Raw genomic sequence first — 16,723 nt, forward strand, 5'->3', positions numbered from 1 at the left:
AAAAAAATATTGTGCTGCTCTGAAGTTCTGTCACTACTGGATGCAAACAACGTAGTTTAGCAGTGGTACATTAAACTAATATTTTTGATCTATTATTTTGTTGCCAGTATGTATTTGCTTGATCCTTAGTTATTTCTAACAGAAGTGAAATATGCGGCACTCATTTATTAAAATGAAGTTTAAGAGGAGGGACGGTGGCTCAGTGGTAGAGCATCTGCTTGGGAAGCAGAAGGTCCCAGGTTCAATCCCTGGCATCTCCAAAAAAGGGTCCAGGCAAATAGGTGTGAAAAACCTCAGCTTGAGACCCTGGAGAGCCGCTACCAGTCTGAGAAGACAATACTGACTTTGATGGACCAAAGGTCTGATTCAGTATAAGGCAGCTTCATATGTTCATATGTTCAAGGGAAATGAGTGCCAGTTGGTAAAATGAAATTTTCCTAAATCCACCACATTCCTCCAACTTATTCCAGTTATGAAAGATGGGAGGTATGTTTCACAAAAGCAACATTCAAAATATTTAAAATGTTTGCATGAATTAATATGGATATTTTCACAAAGTTGCTCTGGAATAACAACATCCTGTATAGAATCAGCTGTCTTCAGTGTTTGAACATATGAAGCTGCCTTATACTGAATCAGACCCTTGGTCCATCAAAGTCAGTACTGTCTTCTCAGACTGTCAGCGGCTCTCCAGGGTCTCAAGCTGAGGTTTTCCACACCTATTTGCCTGGACCCTTTTCTGGAGATGCCAGGGATTGAACCTGGGACCTTCTGCTTCCCAAGCAGTGATCTTAGTTTAACAGTGATCTTAGTGTAATAGACCTCCTTGGAATTCTGAGAGTTACCAATGAGTAAAAATTTTATAGAGCCAGAAAACAAAAGACCAGTCTCTCCTATTTCCAGGCACTACAGTGATGTGTCCATCTTTTGGTGTGTGTATGGTGATGAATGAACAATCCCTTATACTGAATCAGATGTTTGGTTCATCAAAGTCAGTGATCCTTTTCAAACCGCCTTTGTATTCCATTTTAGTAACTGGTTGCTAATGGGTATTTTTGTCATTTCAGACAGACCCATTTTAGTAACTGTCTGCTAGTGGAATTTATTTACCTGTTCATACAAACCTGCTTACATTGGGTTAGCAAAGTGTGGCTGAGCCACTTTTGAGGGAAACTGCTGTTTTCTGTCTTCAACCCCACTGGTGCGCTTCTGAATCACTGAAGTGTGCTGTTTAAAATGTCCATAGTGCTTCCTATCATGCCGTTTTTCCCCACTGAAGTGCTATAGCAGTTTAGCACTATAGCACTCACAACAGAACATTTTAAAAAAAGAGAAATTTATTAACTAATTTTGGCCTTTCTTTTTCTCTGAAGAAAGCAAGAATGGTTTCTCCTTGGCAGAGTCATAGCTTACCTTCAAGTTTTTTATCTCAAGAGCAACAGAAATGAGTAGAAGATTATTAAATAGCATTTATGGTAAATTTATGCTAAACCATATTGATGTTATACCTCTTCCATAGACCAAACCAGTCTTGTAGAACAAGTGAAACGAGTAAAAGAAATTGAAGCAATTGAAAGTGACTCCTTTATTCCACAAACATTTAGATCAAGTAAAGAAGCAAAAAAGGTAAGCTTTCAATCCTCTTTGTTGCAGGGACCCCCTTGTGAACTGTTGTAGAATTGATTCAGTGCAAGGCACATTGACTATTACATAGATTACTGCTATTACTAGAAATCCTAATCTCCATAGTCAGCAGACAACAATGGATCCAATCTGGAAATTATAATATAGAATCATAGAATTTAGTATTAGCAGCAAATTTAATAAGCATTCCCTTGATTCCTTCATCCAAATCATTTATAAAGATGTTGAACAAAACAGGTCCCAGGACAGATCCTTGAGGCACTCTACTTGTCACTCCTCTCCAAGAGGATGAGGAACCATTCACAAGCACTCTTTGGGTGCGATCTGTCAACCAGTTATAGATCCACCTCACAATAACAGAATCCAAACCACATTTTACCAACTTGTCAACAAGGGCAGTATGTGGAACCTTATCAAAAGCCTTACTGAAATCAAGATAAACGATGTCTACAGCATTCCTCTGATTCAGCAAGGTAGTCTGACATGACTTGTTCCTGAGAAGCCCATTCTGGCTCTTAGTAATCACAGCCATCCTTTCTAAATGTTCCAAGAATGACTGTTTGATGATTTGTTCTAAAACTTTTCCAGGTATAGACGTCAAGCTGTTGGGTAGGTAGGTACCCGGATCTTCCTTTTTCCCCTTCTTGAAGATGGAGACAACATTTGCCTGCTAATTTCACTTTCCTGCCCTTGCAATGGGCCTACCATGTCCTTGCTCTTTTTCTTACTCTGAACATAAGGAAAGAACCTTTTTTTGTTATTTACTATGATTCAAGAAGCAACTGTCAGAACAGGATATGGAACAACTGATTGGTTTAGAATAGAAAAAGGAGTTCGACAAGGATGTATATTGTCACTCTGCTTACTTAATTTATATGCAGAGTACATCATGTGGAATGCTGGCCTGGATGAGGCACAAACCGGAATTAAGATTGCCGGGAAAAACATCAACAACCTCAGATATGCAGTGATACCATTCTAATGGCAGAAAGTGAAGAGGACCTAAAGAACCTCTTGTTGAGGGTGAAAGAGGAGAGCACAAAAGTAGGCTTGAAACGCAACATCAAAAAACCTAAGATCATGGCATCCAGTCCCATTACACCATGGCAAATAGAAGGGGAAGACATGGAAGTAAGAACATAAGAACATAAGAGAAGCCATGTTAGATCAGGCCAATGGCCCATCCAGTCCAACACTCTGTGTTACACAGTGGCAAATTTTTATATATATATATATATATATATACACATACACACACACACACTGTGGCTAATAGCCACTGATGGACCTCTGCTCCATATTTTTATCTAAACCCCTCTTGAAGGTGGCTTTGCTTGTGGCCGCCACCACCTCCTGTGGCAGTGAATTCCACATGTTAATCACCCTTTGGGTGAAGAAGTACTTCCTTTTATCCGTTTTAACCTGTCTGCTCAGCAATTTCATCGAATGCCCACGAGTGACAGACATCACATTTCTGGGATCCAAGATCACTGCAGATGGTGACTGTAGCCATGAAATTAAAAGACGTTTGCTCCTTGGAAGGACAGCTATGGCAAACATGGGCAGTATAATAAAAAGTAGAGATATCACCCGGCCAACAAAATCAATCCAGACCATTCCCTGAAAGGTCAGATGCTGAAGCTGAAGCAGAAATACTTTGACCACCAAATGAGAAAGGAGCACTCACTGGAAAAGATCCTGATGCCAGGAAAGAAAGAAGGCAAAAGAAGAAGGGGACAGCAAAAGATGAGATGGCTGGACAGCATTACTGATGTAACAAACATGAATTTGAGCAGACTTCGAAGGATGGTAGAAGACAGGAGGGCCTGGCGTGACTTTGTCCATGGGGTCGCAAAGAGTTGGACTCGACTGCAACTGAACAACAACAACAAATGATCCAGGAATCATGTTTTGCCTACAGTCATTGTTGAATTTAAGTAATCCACCTTGGGCCTTGACCAAAATAGGCCAGAGTAGCCCAGTCTCAGAAGCTAACCTGGTCAGTAGTTAGATGGGAGACCACCAAAGAATACCTGGGTCACTATTCAGAGGCAAGGAATGGCAAACTACCTCTGAGCATCTCACTCCATCGTGGGTTGGAGCTAGGGTTGCCAAGTCCAACTCAAGAAATATCTGGGGACTTTGGGGGTGCAGCCAGGAGGAAGGGTATGACAAGCATGATTTAATTCCAAAGGGAGTTCTGGCCATCACATTTAAAGGGACCACACTCCTTTTAAATGCCTTCTTTCTATTGGAAATCATGGAGGAAAGGGACACCTTCTTTTGGTGCTTATAGAATTGGATCCCCTGGTCCAGTATTTTTTAAAGTCGGGGGGGGGGGGTTCAAGGGGAGGCACTAGAGGCTATGCTGAGAATTTGATGTCTCTAGCTAAAAAAGCAGCCTCCCCAGAGCCCCAGACACCCACGGATCAGTTCTCCCTATGGGAACTGGTCTCCATAAGGTATAATAGAGTGCCCAGCAGACTTTCCTCCCTCACCCCACCCCTGCTTTTTGATAACCCTGAAGTGTGGGGAGGGCTTCAAACCATGGGATCCCCTGCCTCCAACTGGAGATTAGCAACCCTAGTTGGAGCAGCCCTATGGGGTTGCCAGAAGTTGATTGCAACTTGATGGCCAAAGAAAAGTGAAATCCACCCTGAGCCTCCGTGAGAAAAGCAGATAATAAATGAAGAAACTAACTAATTTGTTCTAGAAACAACGGAACATGAGTATTGTTGCAGTTGTAGCTTTTTGACCATATTTTACATATTGAAATAAAATTTATTAGATTTTGGCTTTATCCCCAAGAGGTATGAAATTGTTTTTGCTCATGCATGGGAGCTTTTCAGCTTCTCCATTCTGGCTACACCCTGCCCCCTCCTGTGCCTTCTGTAGAAGGTTAAGAATCACTGGTGCAGGGCTATGAGAGGCTGTCACTGTATAGCAAAATGACCCAAAAACATATATGCAGCTGTGATTTTGGTTGCATGCCTGTGCTTGTCTGGATCCAAACCACTGTCATAATGAAAAATCTTTGTGTACATTTACCAGTAGAGAAAGTATCAGATGCAATACATCATCAGAGGGGATTTTTGTTCATTAAGGAAGCTCTCCTACATAGGAAATATAGGTTGAGGAATAGGTTGGAGCAGCCATGTGGTGACTGTTGCTTTTGAGGGCTCTTTCAGATATTATTGTTTCCATCAGTTGAGCCATCTGTCAGAAGAAAGGGGTCACCTCTAACGTGCGGAGGACATATACTGAGGGTCATACTTTTGGGCTCGAGCTTAGCTGACAAGTGCTGTGCGTATCTGAAGTTTTTAAACACAACACTCATGAGCCTCTTACACCAATTGCATTTATTTATTTATTTATTTATTTTACCAATGACGCCTCTTACCCCATCAGAAGTGCTGATAGCAGAAAAATGAGGAGTGGTGAACTCACGTGATTTCCCCTCTTCATTCCTACTCCTCCCCCAGCTTGCATGGCTTTTGGTGCACATGGGTGCCCAGCCTCCTCCAGTGGGTCAAAAGAGACTGCTGGGAGTAAGGGAACCTGGTGGAAGATCAATTTCACAGCAACCAACCCTTTCTTTTTATCTTTCATTCCATATCGTGAAGGTATAAATACTTGTGGAACTGTTTTGAACTTTAGTACATAGGATAGTATAAATATAAATAAAATAAATGTATTACAGTTCCCAGAGATCAGAGGACATAGGCTGCTTCCCATCTGTCCTTCTGTGTTCTGAGGAATTCTGTGGTCTGTTAAACAGGCTTGACAAGTCTGTTTAGGTGAACATTTTGAACAGAAGGAATAACTGCTACTCAGTAGGGTCTCTCTGTAATCATCCCTCTGCTGCCACAAGAAGATTACAGATAGATAGGATCCAATGGTGCCCTTCCGTATGTTAGGCTTTGGCATAGGTAAGGCCTCTTTTACACATGCTAGAATGTTGCACCAAAAAGTGAAAATAAACCTAAAATGTGTTTCTGCAAGAGATTGCAATACATTTTCTTGCACACACAGAAGTGTAAGAACTCCTAAAGTATCTACCCACTGTAGTACAGCATGGAGTCTTGTACTGATATTCACAGAAGAGTGAGTGATTATGTTCTGCTCACAGTTCTTTGGATGGAGCCCAATGTTCCCAGGGTATTCATAGTAAGGTTAGTTTGGTCATAAATACATTGAAACTTATTCTGTATCCTATAATTTCCCTCTAATAGGTAACAGAACCTGTTGAAGTAAAGACTGAACCTGCAACTGTAGGAATGACAAATGCTGGTCTGATTAGTAACGAAAAAGAAACAGTGACTTCAAGTATACCTACTGCTATCAAGTACCAAGATGAGAACTCTCTAGCCCATCCCAATGTAAGCATGGCATTACTTTGATTAACAAATTCATTTGGAGGGGTACGCATACACATATTAAACATCTTTTACAAAACAAACATTGGAATGCATAACAGGAGCATTGCTATGTAACACTGAAGCACTGTTGTGTTCGTACTTAAAGACATTCAGGGCTTTTTTTGTAGAAAAAGCCCAGCAGGGACTCATTTGCATATTAGGCCACACCCCCTGGCATCAAGCCAGCTGGAGCTGTGTTCCTGTTCAAAAAAAGCCCTGGGGACAATAACTGAAATATCTTTTTTTGAAGTCATTTTATTTTTAAAAAAATTAATTGGGTAAACCTAAATAATCTGTTTAGTTAAAGGAAAGTTTTTATTTCTCACAATTTTATGGTAGATTTTCATGTTCATTTGCATCTCAGCAAATTCATCAAAATAGTCGCGCAATTGAAATGTGTACTCCTGTCTATATCTAACAAAATATTGTAACTAGTAAGTGAACAAAAGTGTCAGAAAACACTTTTTAAAAGATTCTTCTTCATACATTTTTGTTATGTCACTATAAAGTACAGTTTGGAAACAAGCTTTGAAAGCTTTGAATAATCCTAGAAGCTCAGATAAAATACATACCACAAGTTAGGAAAGGCACAAACAGGCATAAGAAAAGGCCTGCGTGGTTAACAAACAAAGTAATGGAAGCTGTAAAAGGTAAGAAGGACTCCTTTAAGCGGTGGAAAACCAGTCCAAGTGAGATTAGTAAAAGGGAACACAGGCTGTGGCAAATCAAATGCAAGACTGTGATCAGGCAGGCAAAAAGGGACTATGAGGAGCATATTGCAAAAAACATAAAGACCAACAATAAAACTTTCTTCAAATATATTAGAAGTAGGAAACCAGCCAGGGAGGCAGTGGGGCCCTTGGATGACCATGGGGTAAAAGGATTACTGAAGGAGGATAGGGAAATGGCTGAAAAGCTAAATGAATTTTTTGCCTCCGTCTTCACTGTAGAAGACGAGAACTTTTTGCCCGCCCCAGAACCACGAATTTTGGAAGGGGTGTTGAAAGACCTGAGTCAGATTGAGGTGACAAATGAGGAGGTCCTACAACTGATAGACAAATTAAAAACTAATAAGTCACCGGGTCCGGATGGCATACATCCGAGAGTTCTGAAGGAACTCAAAGTTGAACTTGTGGATCTTCTAACAAAAATCTGTAATCTTTCATTGAAATCTGCCTCCATTCCTGAGGACTGGAAGGTAGCAAATGTCACCCCCATCTTTAAAAAAGGTTCCAGAGGAGATCCGGGAAACTACAGGCCAGTCAGTCTGACTTCAATACCGGGAAAGTTGGTAGAAACCATTATCGACAGAATGAGTAGGCACATTGATGAACACGGGTTATTGAGGAAGACTCAGCATGGGTTCTGCAAGGGAAGATCTTGCCTCACTAACCTGTTGCATTTCTTTGAGGGGGTGAACAAACATGTGGACAAAGGAGACCCGATAGATGTTGTTTACCTTGACTTCCAGAAAGCTTTTGATAAAGTTCCTCATCAAAGGCTCCTTAGAAAGCTTGAGAATCATGGAGTAAAAGGACAGGTCCTCTTGTGGATCAAAAACTGGCTGAGTAATAGGAAGCAGAGAGTGAGTATAAATGGGCAGTCTTCGCAGTGGAGGACGGTAAGCAGTGGGGTGCCGCAGGGCTCGGTACTGGGTCCCATGCTTTTTAACTTGTTCATAAATGATTTAGAGTTCGGAGTGAGCAGTGAAGTGGCCAAGTTTGCGGATGACACTAAATTGTTCAGGGTGGTGAGAACCAGAGAGGATTGTGAGGAACTCCAAAGGGATCTGTTGAGGCTGGGTGAGTGGGCGTCAACGTGGCAGATGCGGTTCAATGTGGCCAAGTGCAAAGTAATGCACATTGGGGCTAAGAATCCCAGCTACAAATACAAGTTGATGGGGTGTGAACTGGCAGAGACTGATCAAGAGAGAGATCTTGGGGTCATGATAGATAACTCACTGAAAGTGTCAAGACAGTGTGCGTTTGCAATAAAAAAGGCCAATGCCATGCTGGGAATTATTAGGAAGGGAATTGAAAACAAATCAGCCAGTATCATAATGCCCCTGTATAAATCGATGGTGCGGTCTCATTTGGAGTACTGTGTGCAGTTCTGGTCGCCGCACCTCAAAAAGGATATTATAGCTTTAGAGAAGGTGCAGAGAAGGGCAACTAGAATGATTAAAGGGCTGGAGCACTTTCCCTATGAAGAAAGGTTGAAACGCTTGGGACTCTTTAGCTTGGAGAAACGTCGACTGCGGGGTGACATGATAGAGGTTTACAAGATAATGCATGGGATGGAGAAAGTAGAGAAAGAAGTACTTTTCTCCCTTTCTCACAATACAAGAACTCGTGGGCATTCGATGAAATTGCTGAGCAGACAGGTTAAGACGGATAAAAGGAAGTACTTCTTCACCCAAAGGGTGATTAACATGTGGAATTCACTGCCACAGGAGGTGGTGGCGGCCACAAGTATAGCCACCTTCAAGAGGGGTTTAGATAAAAATATGGAGCACAGGTCCATCAGTGGCTATTAGCCACAGTGTATGGAGCACAGGTCCATCAGTGGCTATTAGCCACAGTGTATGTGTGTATATAACATTTTTTGCCACTGTGTGACACAGAGTGTTGGACTTGATGGGCCGTTGGCCTGATCCAACATGGCTTCTCTTATGTTCTTATGTTCTTATGAAAGAGCACATCTTATGTTCAAGGAGGAGGTCTGGTTTATTGAGCACATACATAGTTTCAAAGCTGAAACATTCCTGATACAGATAGAGCTGTACATTTATGAAAAATTTGAAGACAGGAGTGCGGAGAAATTTGGGGGAAATTGAAATATATGCAATACTTACATGCCTATCAAACCTAAGCCTATTTCGCTGCTGCTGTAACAATATAAAATGCTTCATTTTATACATTGTTTCTAATTTAGTTTGTATAAAGAAGTTCTACTCACTGGCATATTAAATGCCTTAGTTTTCTACAAGCAGAATTGCAAATATACCCAACACATGAGAGAGAGAGAGAGATGCAAGCTCCTGCACCCTGTGTTATCATAGCACATGTCTTAATTTCTGCCATCTCAGAGGTGGGAAAAAAGAAAACAAATTTCATAAAAAGAAAATGCATTAGTTGACAGATACAGTCTCATGCAATTACAACAGGTAGGACTAGCAGACATTTTTGGATCTCAGGTTAAACTTAGTAACATTGAACCCACCAAACTCTTTAATAATTTATTGTCAACAAACATAACATAGTGACACTTTACATATGCTCAAAGGCACCAAAAATTGTTCCAGTGGTTAATCCCAGTTTATTACATCTGTGTCTGTGGTGCTTGATGCAGCCCTTTAGATGCAAATAGCAATTTGCCCAAAGGCACCTATCTGGTTTGCCTCAGAGCTGAGCTGAGGTTTCATACCTCTAAGCCTAACACTGGCTTTTGTATTATCAAGGTGCTCCCAGTGAACATTAGTATTAATTAAGCCCTACACTTCTCCCATGGATTGAGACCCAGTATGGTGTAGTGGCTACAGTGTTGGACTAGGATCTGGAGGACTCAGGTTCAAATCCCCATCCTGCTATGGAAGCTAACTGGGTGACCTTGAACTAGTCACACACGCTCAGTTTAACCTACCCCACAGAGTGGTGGTTGTAAAGATAAAATGCAGGAAGGAAAAGGAATCCCCAATGAAGAGAAAGCAGGGTGTAAATATCTTAAATAAATAAACTTTTGTGACTAACTGTACAATGCATAACATATATATGTCTGTTTTTCATTCAGGAAACCTTTCCCAAACCAAGGCATATAAGGCTACACAAAGATACTTGACCCAAGCTCTCATCTTCCTTTCAAATGAGCTTTGGCCTTTGTAGATGCTCTTTGCAAACCTGGGGAGATGCAATAGAACAAAGTTTGAGCCCAGTGGCACCTGTAAGACCAACAGTGTTTAATTTTGGGAATAAACCTTCGTGTGCATGCACACTTCATCAGATGTACCTGATTAAGTGTGCATGCACATGGAAGCTTATACCCAGAATTAAACATTGTTAGTCTTAAAGGTGCCACTGGACTCAAACTTTGTTCTATTGCTTCAGACCAACATGGCTACTCACTTGAATCTTTTTTCTGATGCATGAAGAGTTCAGTGCTTTGATACAGGGCTTAAATTTGTAGATAGGGGAGCTAAGTAGAGAAAGGATGCACTGTAAAGCGTTTTACTGGAACGCTTGCATGTATTGTTTCCTACTGCACTACCAGTTGCTTGAGCTTTCTGGCAATGCATGTCACTGGGCATTGTCAGACTCTATTCTTCAGCAGGGCATGTACATAAGTTGTGTCTTTTTGTTTTGTTTTGTTCTTATAGCTGTTTGTTGACAAGGCAGAAGCTGAAGAAAGATGGTTCCAGCGGCTGATTGCCCTTCGACAAGAAAGGTTGATGGGCAGTCCCGTGGCCTGAGCTAACAGCCTACCAACTTTCACAGTCATTTCTACTATAAAATTCCAGGGGTAAAACATGGATGAGTGTCATGGTAAATGTGGTCTGTGACAATACAGTGTTTTGAAGCTGACCAGGATGAAACTGGGGTGAGAGGGGCATCAGAGAGGGCACAACCAGGCGGGGAAAGAGGCCTGCCACCTAGTAGCCAGCAATGATATTTTGGCTGTACTTTCAGAGAGAATCTAGTCCGGTTTAGGATGGGGGGGGATGCAAAGGGTTTGTTTTAACAACCCATTTCCTTGGTGTTGCTGAATATAATGTAATGTATTTATAATTCAGAACTGAAGGTTACCCATTTTTCATTGTCAGAAACTGTAAAAAGTATACATTTTCTACCAACAGAATTAAGCATGTCTCTGAGATTTTTTTCTGTTCTTTGACATTGTCATTTTAAAAATTTCATAGCGTGTTTTGCTGACTTTAACAGATTATTCTGAATACACCCAGAACGCAGGTGCATGGAGAAAAGGGGAAATGGAGAGAAGATCAGACAAACAGAATATATAGAAAACACACACATGATTTAGTTTAATAATTCTGTGTTGTAAAAATCAGACATATACCACAGGAACTATTATTGTAGGAATTCTTGAGGAGGTGTTTGTGGTTTCTTGATGAAGCAACTTAAGGATACATCAGTGCAATCCTATGCAGTTGTACGCCGGCTTAGATGGATCTAACGAAGCATAGGATAGCACTGTTAAAACAATTCATGCTCAGTGGTTTATTTAGTAGATATATTTCAAATGTTAAGACTGAGGACTTTCCCTGAAGACAAAACTAAGCAAATAAACTTAAGTCTCCATCAGGCAGCACTCGCTAGATTTTACAGTTGCTTGCTTGGTATAGAAACAAATCAGTAAAGTGCAGTATTTAATATATGTATACATCGTACTCATAGAATCCTCATTCAAGGAAGTTAGCTCATACCCTCTCCCATACCTTTATATATACAGTGCAAGATAATTCTAGCAGAATAATAATGTCAACCAAACTTTGTTTATTCCCTTAAAACCTATTTTTTCCCTATTTGCAAGATAAATGGAAGCCCGAGGAGCAAAAAACAGCTTTTCAGTTATCCAAGCAATTGAATCATAAGTAGTCAAACCTGTATGTACTTTTCTGATAATATTTTAATCCTATCAGTACTTTGTGACTCTGTGTTGTATACGATTTGTAAAATAATTTCCTCAGGTTGGTAAATAAATAAAATGAACACATTAACTAAATAGCTTGGTTACTTTTCAAACTGGTTTGTACCCTGCTAATCAGTGTGATCAATGTAAGATTTTACATGTATTTTTTCTTCTTTTCCTACCAAAGGACCAGAATTTAAGGTAACAGAATAGCTTACATGAGTAACTATAAAAAGAAAACACACAACTCACAATACTAGAATATTAGAATACCAATACATTGATCTCAGTCTCCAACCGCACATCCTTACTCTTTAGGGTCTTTTCTAGCTCCTTTATGGCTGCCATCCCCAGTCGCAGTCTGCTTCTGATTTCCTGGTTACAGTCTCCCCTTTGGTTGATGACTGAGCCAAGGAATAGAAAATCTTTAAAAACAGCATATACATTTTCTAAATAAATAAATATGGTCAAAATGATACACTGCAATGTTGCATTGACTGGGTGTGATCTGAGCTATATAATCCTAAGCTCCTTAAAGACATGTTGTGAGGCAGCATGACCCATTGAAGTTTCAGCACATGCTTGTAGAAATTAGTCATACAGTCCCTTTGCCAAGTTCTGGTCAGATACTTTCATGCTTCCCATGGCAGTGTGATCATGTAGACTGACCTTCATTTGGACCCAGTCTTAGAACCTGCACTATATCTGCAATAATACAAGTAAAAAGCTTATATAGTAGAGGGGTTTTTTTTTAAATGTGGTTATTGAATGACAAGCCACACTTTCTGTTAACAATGTGTTTTAATGTGTGGATTGTAAAATGAATATCTCCTTAAAGAACAACAGAAGGATGTTCCAATGGAACAGCTTGTTTTATAGATTTGCAGCCATATGAATATTTTGTGAGAGATACATCACAAGCTACTGACCTCTGACACAGTATAAAAGATTTTTTGTTGCGTGCCTGCAGTATATAAGCATTATTTATTTACTGATAAATTATTGATAATCCTCTAATTCATGTGTGATGGGAGGAAGTGGGCCTGCAAGTGACTTATAAGTGGAAGTGTGTCAAGAACCTGTAGAAATCAATGATGAATCTATCTACAGTTAGTCCCAGTGTAGGGTCTGTTTATGCAGCAATGATGAATGGCAGATCTGCTAATGGAGATTTTTTTTTAAAAAATGTTATCAGTGATTAATGAGTGGAACTTGGAACATTGGAAGATGCGTTTGTTTTCTGTAGTGTGTGTAAAGGATTTCTTGCTTATCTTGGAAATATTGCTGGATATTAATACTTGGGGGGAAAGGGACAGCATTTAAAGATTCCTTATTCCCCAAAGAGGATGTCCAAGTAATTTACAGAGTGTATTAAAAGAAGTCTTACGCAGTGCATTGATAGGGTTGAAGTCTTGCCAAGCATATGTGTAAGTGCACAAGAGACTTTGAATTGTTCTCTTTAAAAAGCCCCCCAAGTTAACATTCAAAGTAAAATCAGCGCCACTTTTTATCTCCCTGTGCATGACCCAGATGTGTTCCATTTGTGTTTAGATCCAAGTGATTTCTAGAGTAGTTCAAATGTACTAAAATGACAAAGGCATTCTCATCACTTTAAATGTCAGTTATGTGTTCCAGAAACCCATACAGAGAAGATATAAAATGTACTTAAAACCAAAGACTTAGTTGAGAAAAAACTGATAGAAATTATACATGTGGTGCAGAAAGTAAATAGAGAACTCCCCCCCCCAAAAAAACTTTAAATCAGGCACACCTAAAGAAACTGATAGATGATAAGTTTAGAATAAACAAAATGAACTATTTCTTCACTCAACAAGTAATTAAATTGTGGGACTCTCTGCTAGTGGACACAGTTATGGCCACAAGCATAGATTGCTTGAAAACGGAGTTAGAAAGATTTAATAGAGGAAGTCCATCAGTGTTCATTAACCGTGGTGAATAAAGGGAATCTCCATATAGAGAGAGCAAACCTCTATATACTAGTGCTAAGAGGCAGCATCAGGAGAAGACCTTGGACTCTATGCTGTTTGTCAGCCCCTCAGGACAACTAGTTGGCAACTGTGTGAAACAGGAGGGTAGACAACCTGGATCAGTGGTCTTTCCCAGCAGGGTCTTACATTCTTCCAGATATCCAATTCTTTCTCTACTCACTGTTCCTGGACAAGCTCATCAAACTCAACAGCTTTCATTACCACCAAGGTGCTGGTGATACCTAGCTCTCTCACTGCCCCAGAACTTTCTCTCTCAATCCAATGTCACATCTTCAGTTCCTTCTCTGATATTTCTGCATGGATGTTTTATTGCTGTCTCAGGTTCAGTATTTTGAAGTCTGAATATCTCATGTTTCTTCCTGAGTTCTCCTCTCCTTTCATATTCTTCATATCTATTGACAATTGGATCATTAACCCTCTTGCTCATACATGAAGTTTTGATTCCAGCTTTGACTTTCCTTTGTTCCCTTTCTTCAGTCTGTCCCTGAGTCATGTTGCTCTTCTATGTTCAGTATTATGAAAATGCAACCCCTCTGTCTAAGACTCTAGTTCATCCTGTCTTGAACGATGCAACTTGTCCTCCTCACCTTTATTTAAAACTCTGCCACCAATCTCATTCTCCTATTTTGTTGCTCTGACAACTTGACATTACTCTTTAAATCCCTACACTGGCTTTCTGTTTACTTCTGATTCAGCACAAACTCCTAGGCTTGGATCCTATGAATGAGTTCCATATGTGTGCAGAGCACACTCTCTCTTCTACTAAAACTTCGGCTTGTGCAAGGGTCTATTGAAAACCATTGATCTTCTGCAAGTGGAAGTTACAGCAGAAGGTGAGCTGAGGTCTGCAGCAGAAACTGTTTAGCATACACAAAACTCATTCATAGGATCCAAGCCCAGATGTTTATCTGCAAAGCCATCCATCTCTCTGCTTTCATACCCTAATTCATCTTGCCCATAAACAGTGCTTCTCCATCATACTCAGCTCAAGATCTGCATTTCCCTCAAATGACCTGAGTCTTTTCTCTTTTTTGTGTCCCTTAAGCCTGGAATTACCTTCCAGAACACCCATACAAGATGCTGTCTCTCATATCCTTCAAATCCCTTCTTTCCCATTATGACCTTTAATACTGAATGCATATTTCCCATCTTTCTTCCATTCTTCTGCTGTCTTCTCTGTGTCAAGTTTTAGATTTCAAGCTTCTCAGGTTAGGAATCTGACTTTTTCTTGTTACTGTGTAAAGCGCTCACACACACCGCCACACACAAAGGCAAAGCTATGCAAAAAATACCAACCAGCTCTTTTGTGTGTGGTTAGGAGGATCCCAAAATAAAACTGGTACCATCTAATCACGAAGGCCTCCCTGCTAAGAAGCATGTGCTGTTATGCACATTATGTATTTGTATAGTTAGATACAAAATCTAAAAAGATAGAATATCTCAGTTTCATTATTCTTACAGTTGCAATCTTGGACAGTATCATACCCAGATTAAAATAAGGATGTTACAATATTTAGTTAAAACAGACTTCTGTTTTAACTAAAAATTGCCATTTTGTTTTTAGTTTTATTTTATGCAAATTACAAAGCCTTTAATTTTGTGCCATATTTATACTGATTTTCCCCATTAAATGTATGCAACCACATTATTTTTACATCAATTACATACAAAGGTCATATAGTGTATAGTGTAAAAATCATGAAAAAGAATGTAACAAAAGAGAGTAAAAGAAATCACAACGAAAATACATAAGAAACAAAATAGATAACAAAAAGAGCTCAAGATATGTATACATCTTTTCTTTAAATCTGTAAAGCTGTGAAGGTCCATGACTCAATTGATGTTGTCTCTGGGCTGCCAATTAGCTATCCCTTATCTGTAGGGGGGGGGGGAATGATATTCGTTGGCACCTGAAAGACTAACTGTATTCATTCCAGTATGAACTTTTTGTGAGACAGAGCTTATGTAGTATGCTCATTCGGTTTTAGACCAGAAGGTGGCATCCCACAATTCAGTTGACAGCATACTTGTTTTAACCATTTGAAAGGATGTTACATGGTTGTACATGTAATACACTACTACACAAATCTATTTTCTTAATCTACAGTGTTTACGTTTGAAAGGAGGGGAAAAATCATAATTTATCTAGAAGACAGATATGTAAATACAACCAGCTAGCCATATTAATTAAGGATTTGTAATGCACTGGCTTATGGCTGTCATATTTCAGCATCCACAGTATACACTGGAACTTTGCCTACCTAAAAGTCTGTAGGTATCTATAATCTCTAATACAATTTTTTTGCTTTCAGACCTAATATATCCCTGCTAACTAAAAATAATATTAAAAACGCATGCAGGCAGCTGCATGAGTGCCTATGTTATTCCCCAGATAATAACATAGCATGTTCCTCTTTTCACTGAAGCTTTTCCTTTTCACTGAATCATTTCCTTTTTTATTTTTTTCTACATTGTTGAAGATATGCTTTTCATAAGAAGCAAAGGCAACATGAGGTAAAATGACATGAACTGTGTGCAGAAAGTGTAACTCAGGCAAAGATAATGGTAATCCAAGGACAATACAGATACTTAGTGCAACATATTATCTGAATGTACTACATATCTACCCCTTATCTCCCTGCCAATGAAACATTATGCATGAGGCCCATTTGTTTTTCTTGACCTCATTATATGAATAATAACTCCAGGCCATTTGGGTAAGCAAATTTGTATGAGGAAGTCCCATGTACATCATCTCAAGATCCTTGAGGGAAACATGGGATACTTACTAACAAGAGGGATAGATATAGTTCCTCAGGAAACTCTCTTTCATACACCAGATGGAAAGGAATGGGGTAGGCTACACCTGTTAATTTAAAGAGAGTTTGTGCAGGAGTAGTTCATGGTATATTTTTACCCTGTCTTTTGGCTAAGAAACCTAAATATTTATGGAACTGCACAATATTAATATCAACAATACTTCAGTGTTGCAACATGACCGTTCTGTTC

General features: G+C 39.7%; 1 protein-coding gene across 2 annotated transcripts in view; it reads left to right on the forward strand.

The window, feature by feature from the left end:
- RSRC1 (arginine and serine rich coiled-coil 1) overlaps positions 1–11,798 on the forward strand; it is a 284,862-nt gene extending 273,064 nt beyond the window's left edge. For both annotated transcript variants that reach the window (XM_060242387.1, XM_060242388.1), the window contains exons 8-10: positions 1,520–1,626; positions 5,877–6,023; positions 10,435–11,798. In XM_060242387.1, coding sequence (XP_060098370.1) covers positions 1,520–1,626; positions 5,877–6,023; positions 10,435–10,527 — 347 coding nt within the window. In that variant the 3' untranslated portion in view covers positions 10,528–11,798. The remainder of the gene's footprint in view (positions 1–1,519; positions 1,627–5,876; positions 6,024–10,434) is intronic.
- Positions 11,799–16,723: the final 4,925 nt, after the last annotated feature.

This window comes from Heteronotia binoei, chromosome 6 (genome assembly GCF_032191835.1).
Source record: "Heteronotia binoei isolate CCM8104 ecotype False Entrance Well chromosome 6, APGP_CSIRO_Hbin_v1, whole genome shotgun sequence".
Taxonomy (NCBI): Eukaryota; Metazoa; Chordata; class Lepidosauria; order Squamata; family Gekkonidae; genus Heteronotia; species Heteronotia binoei.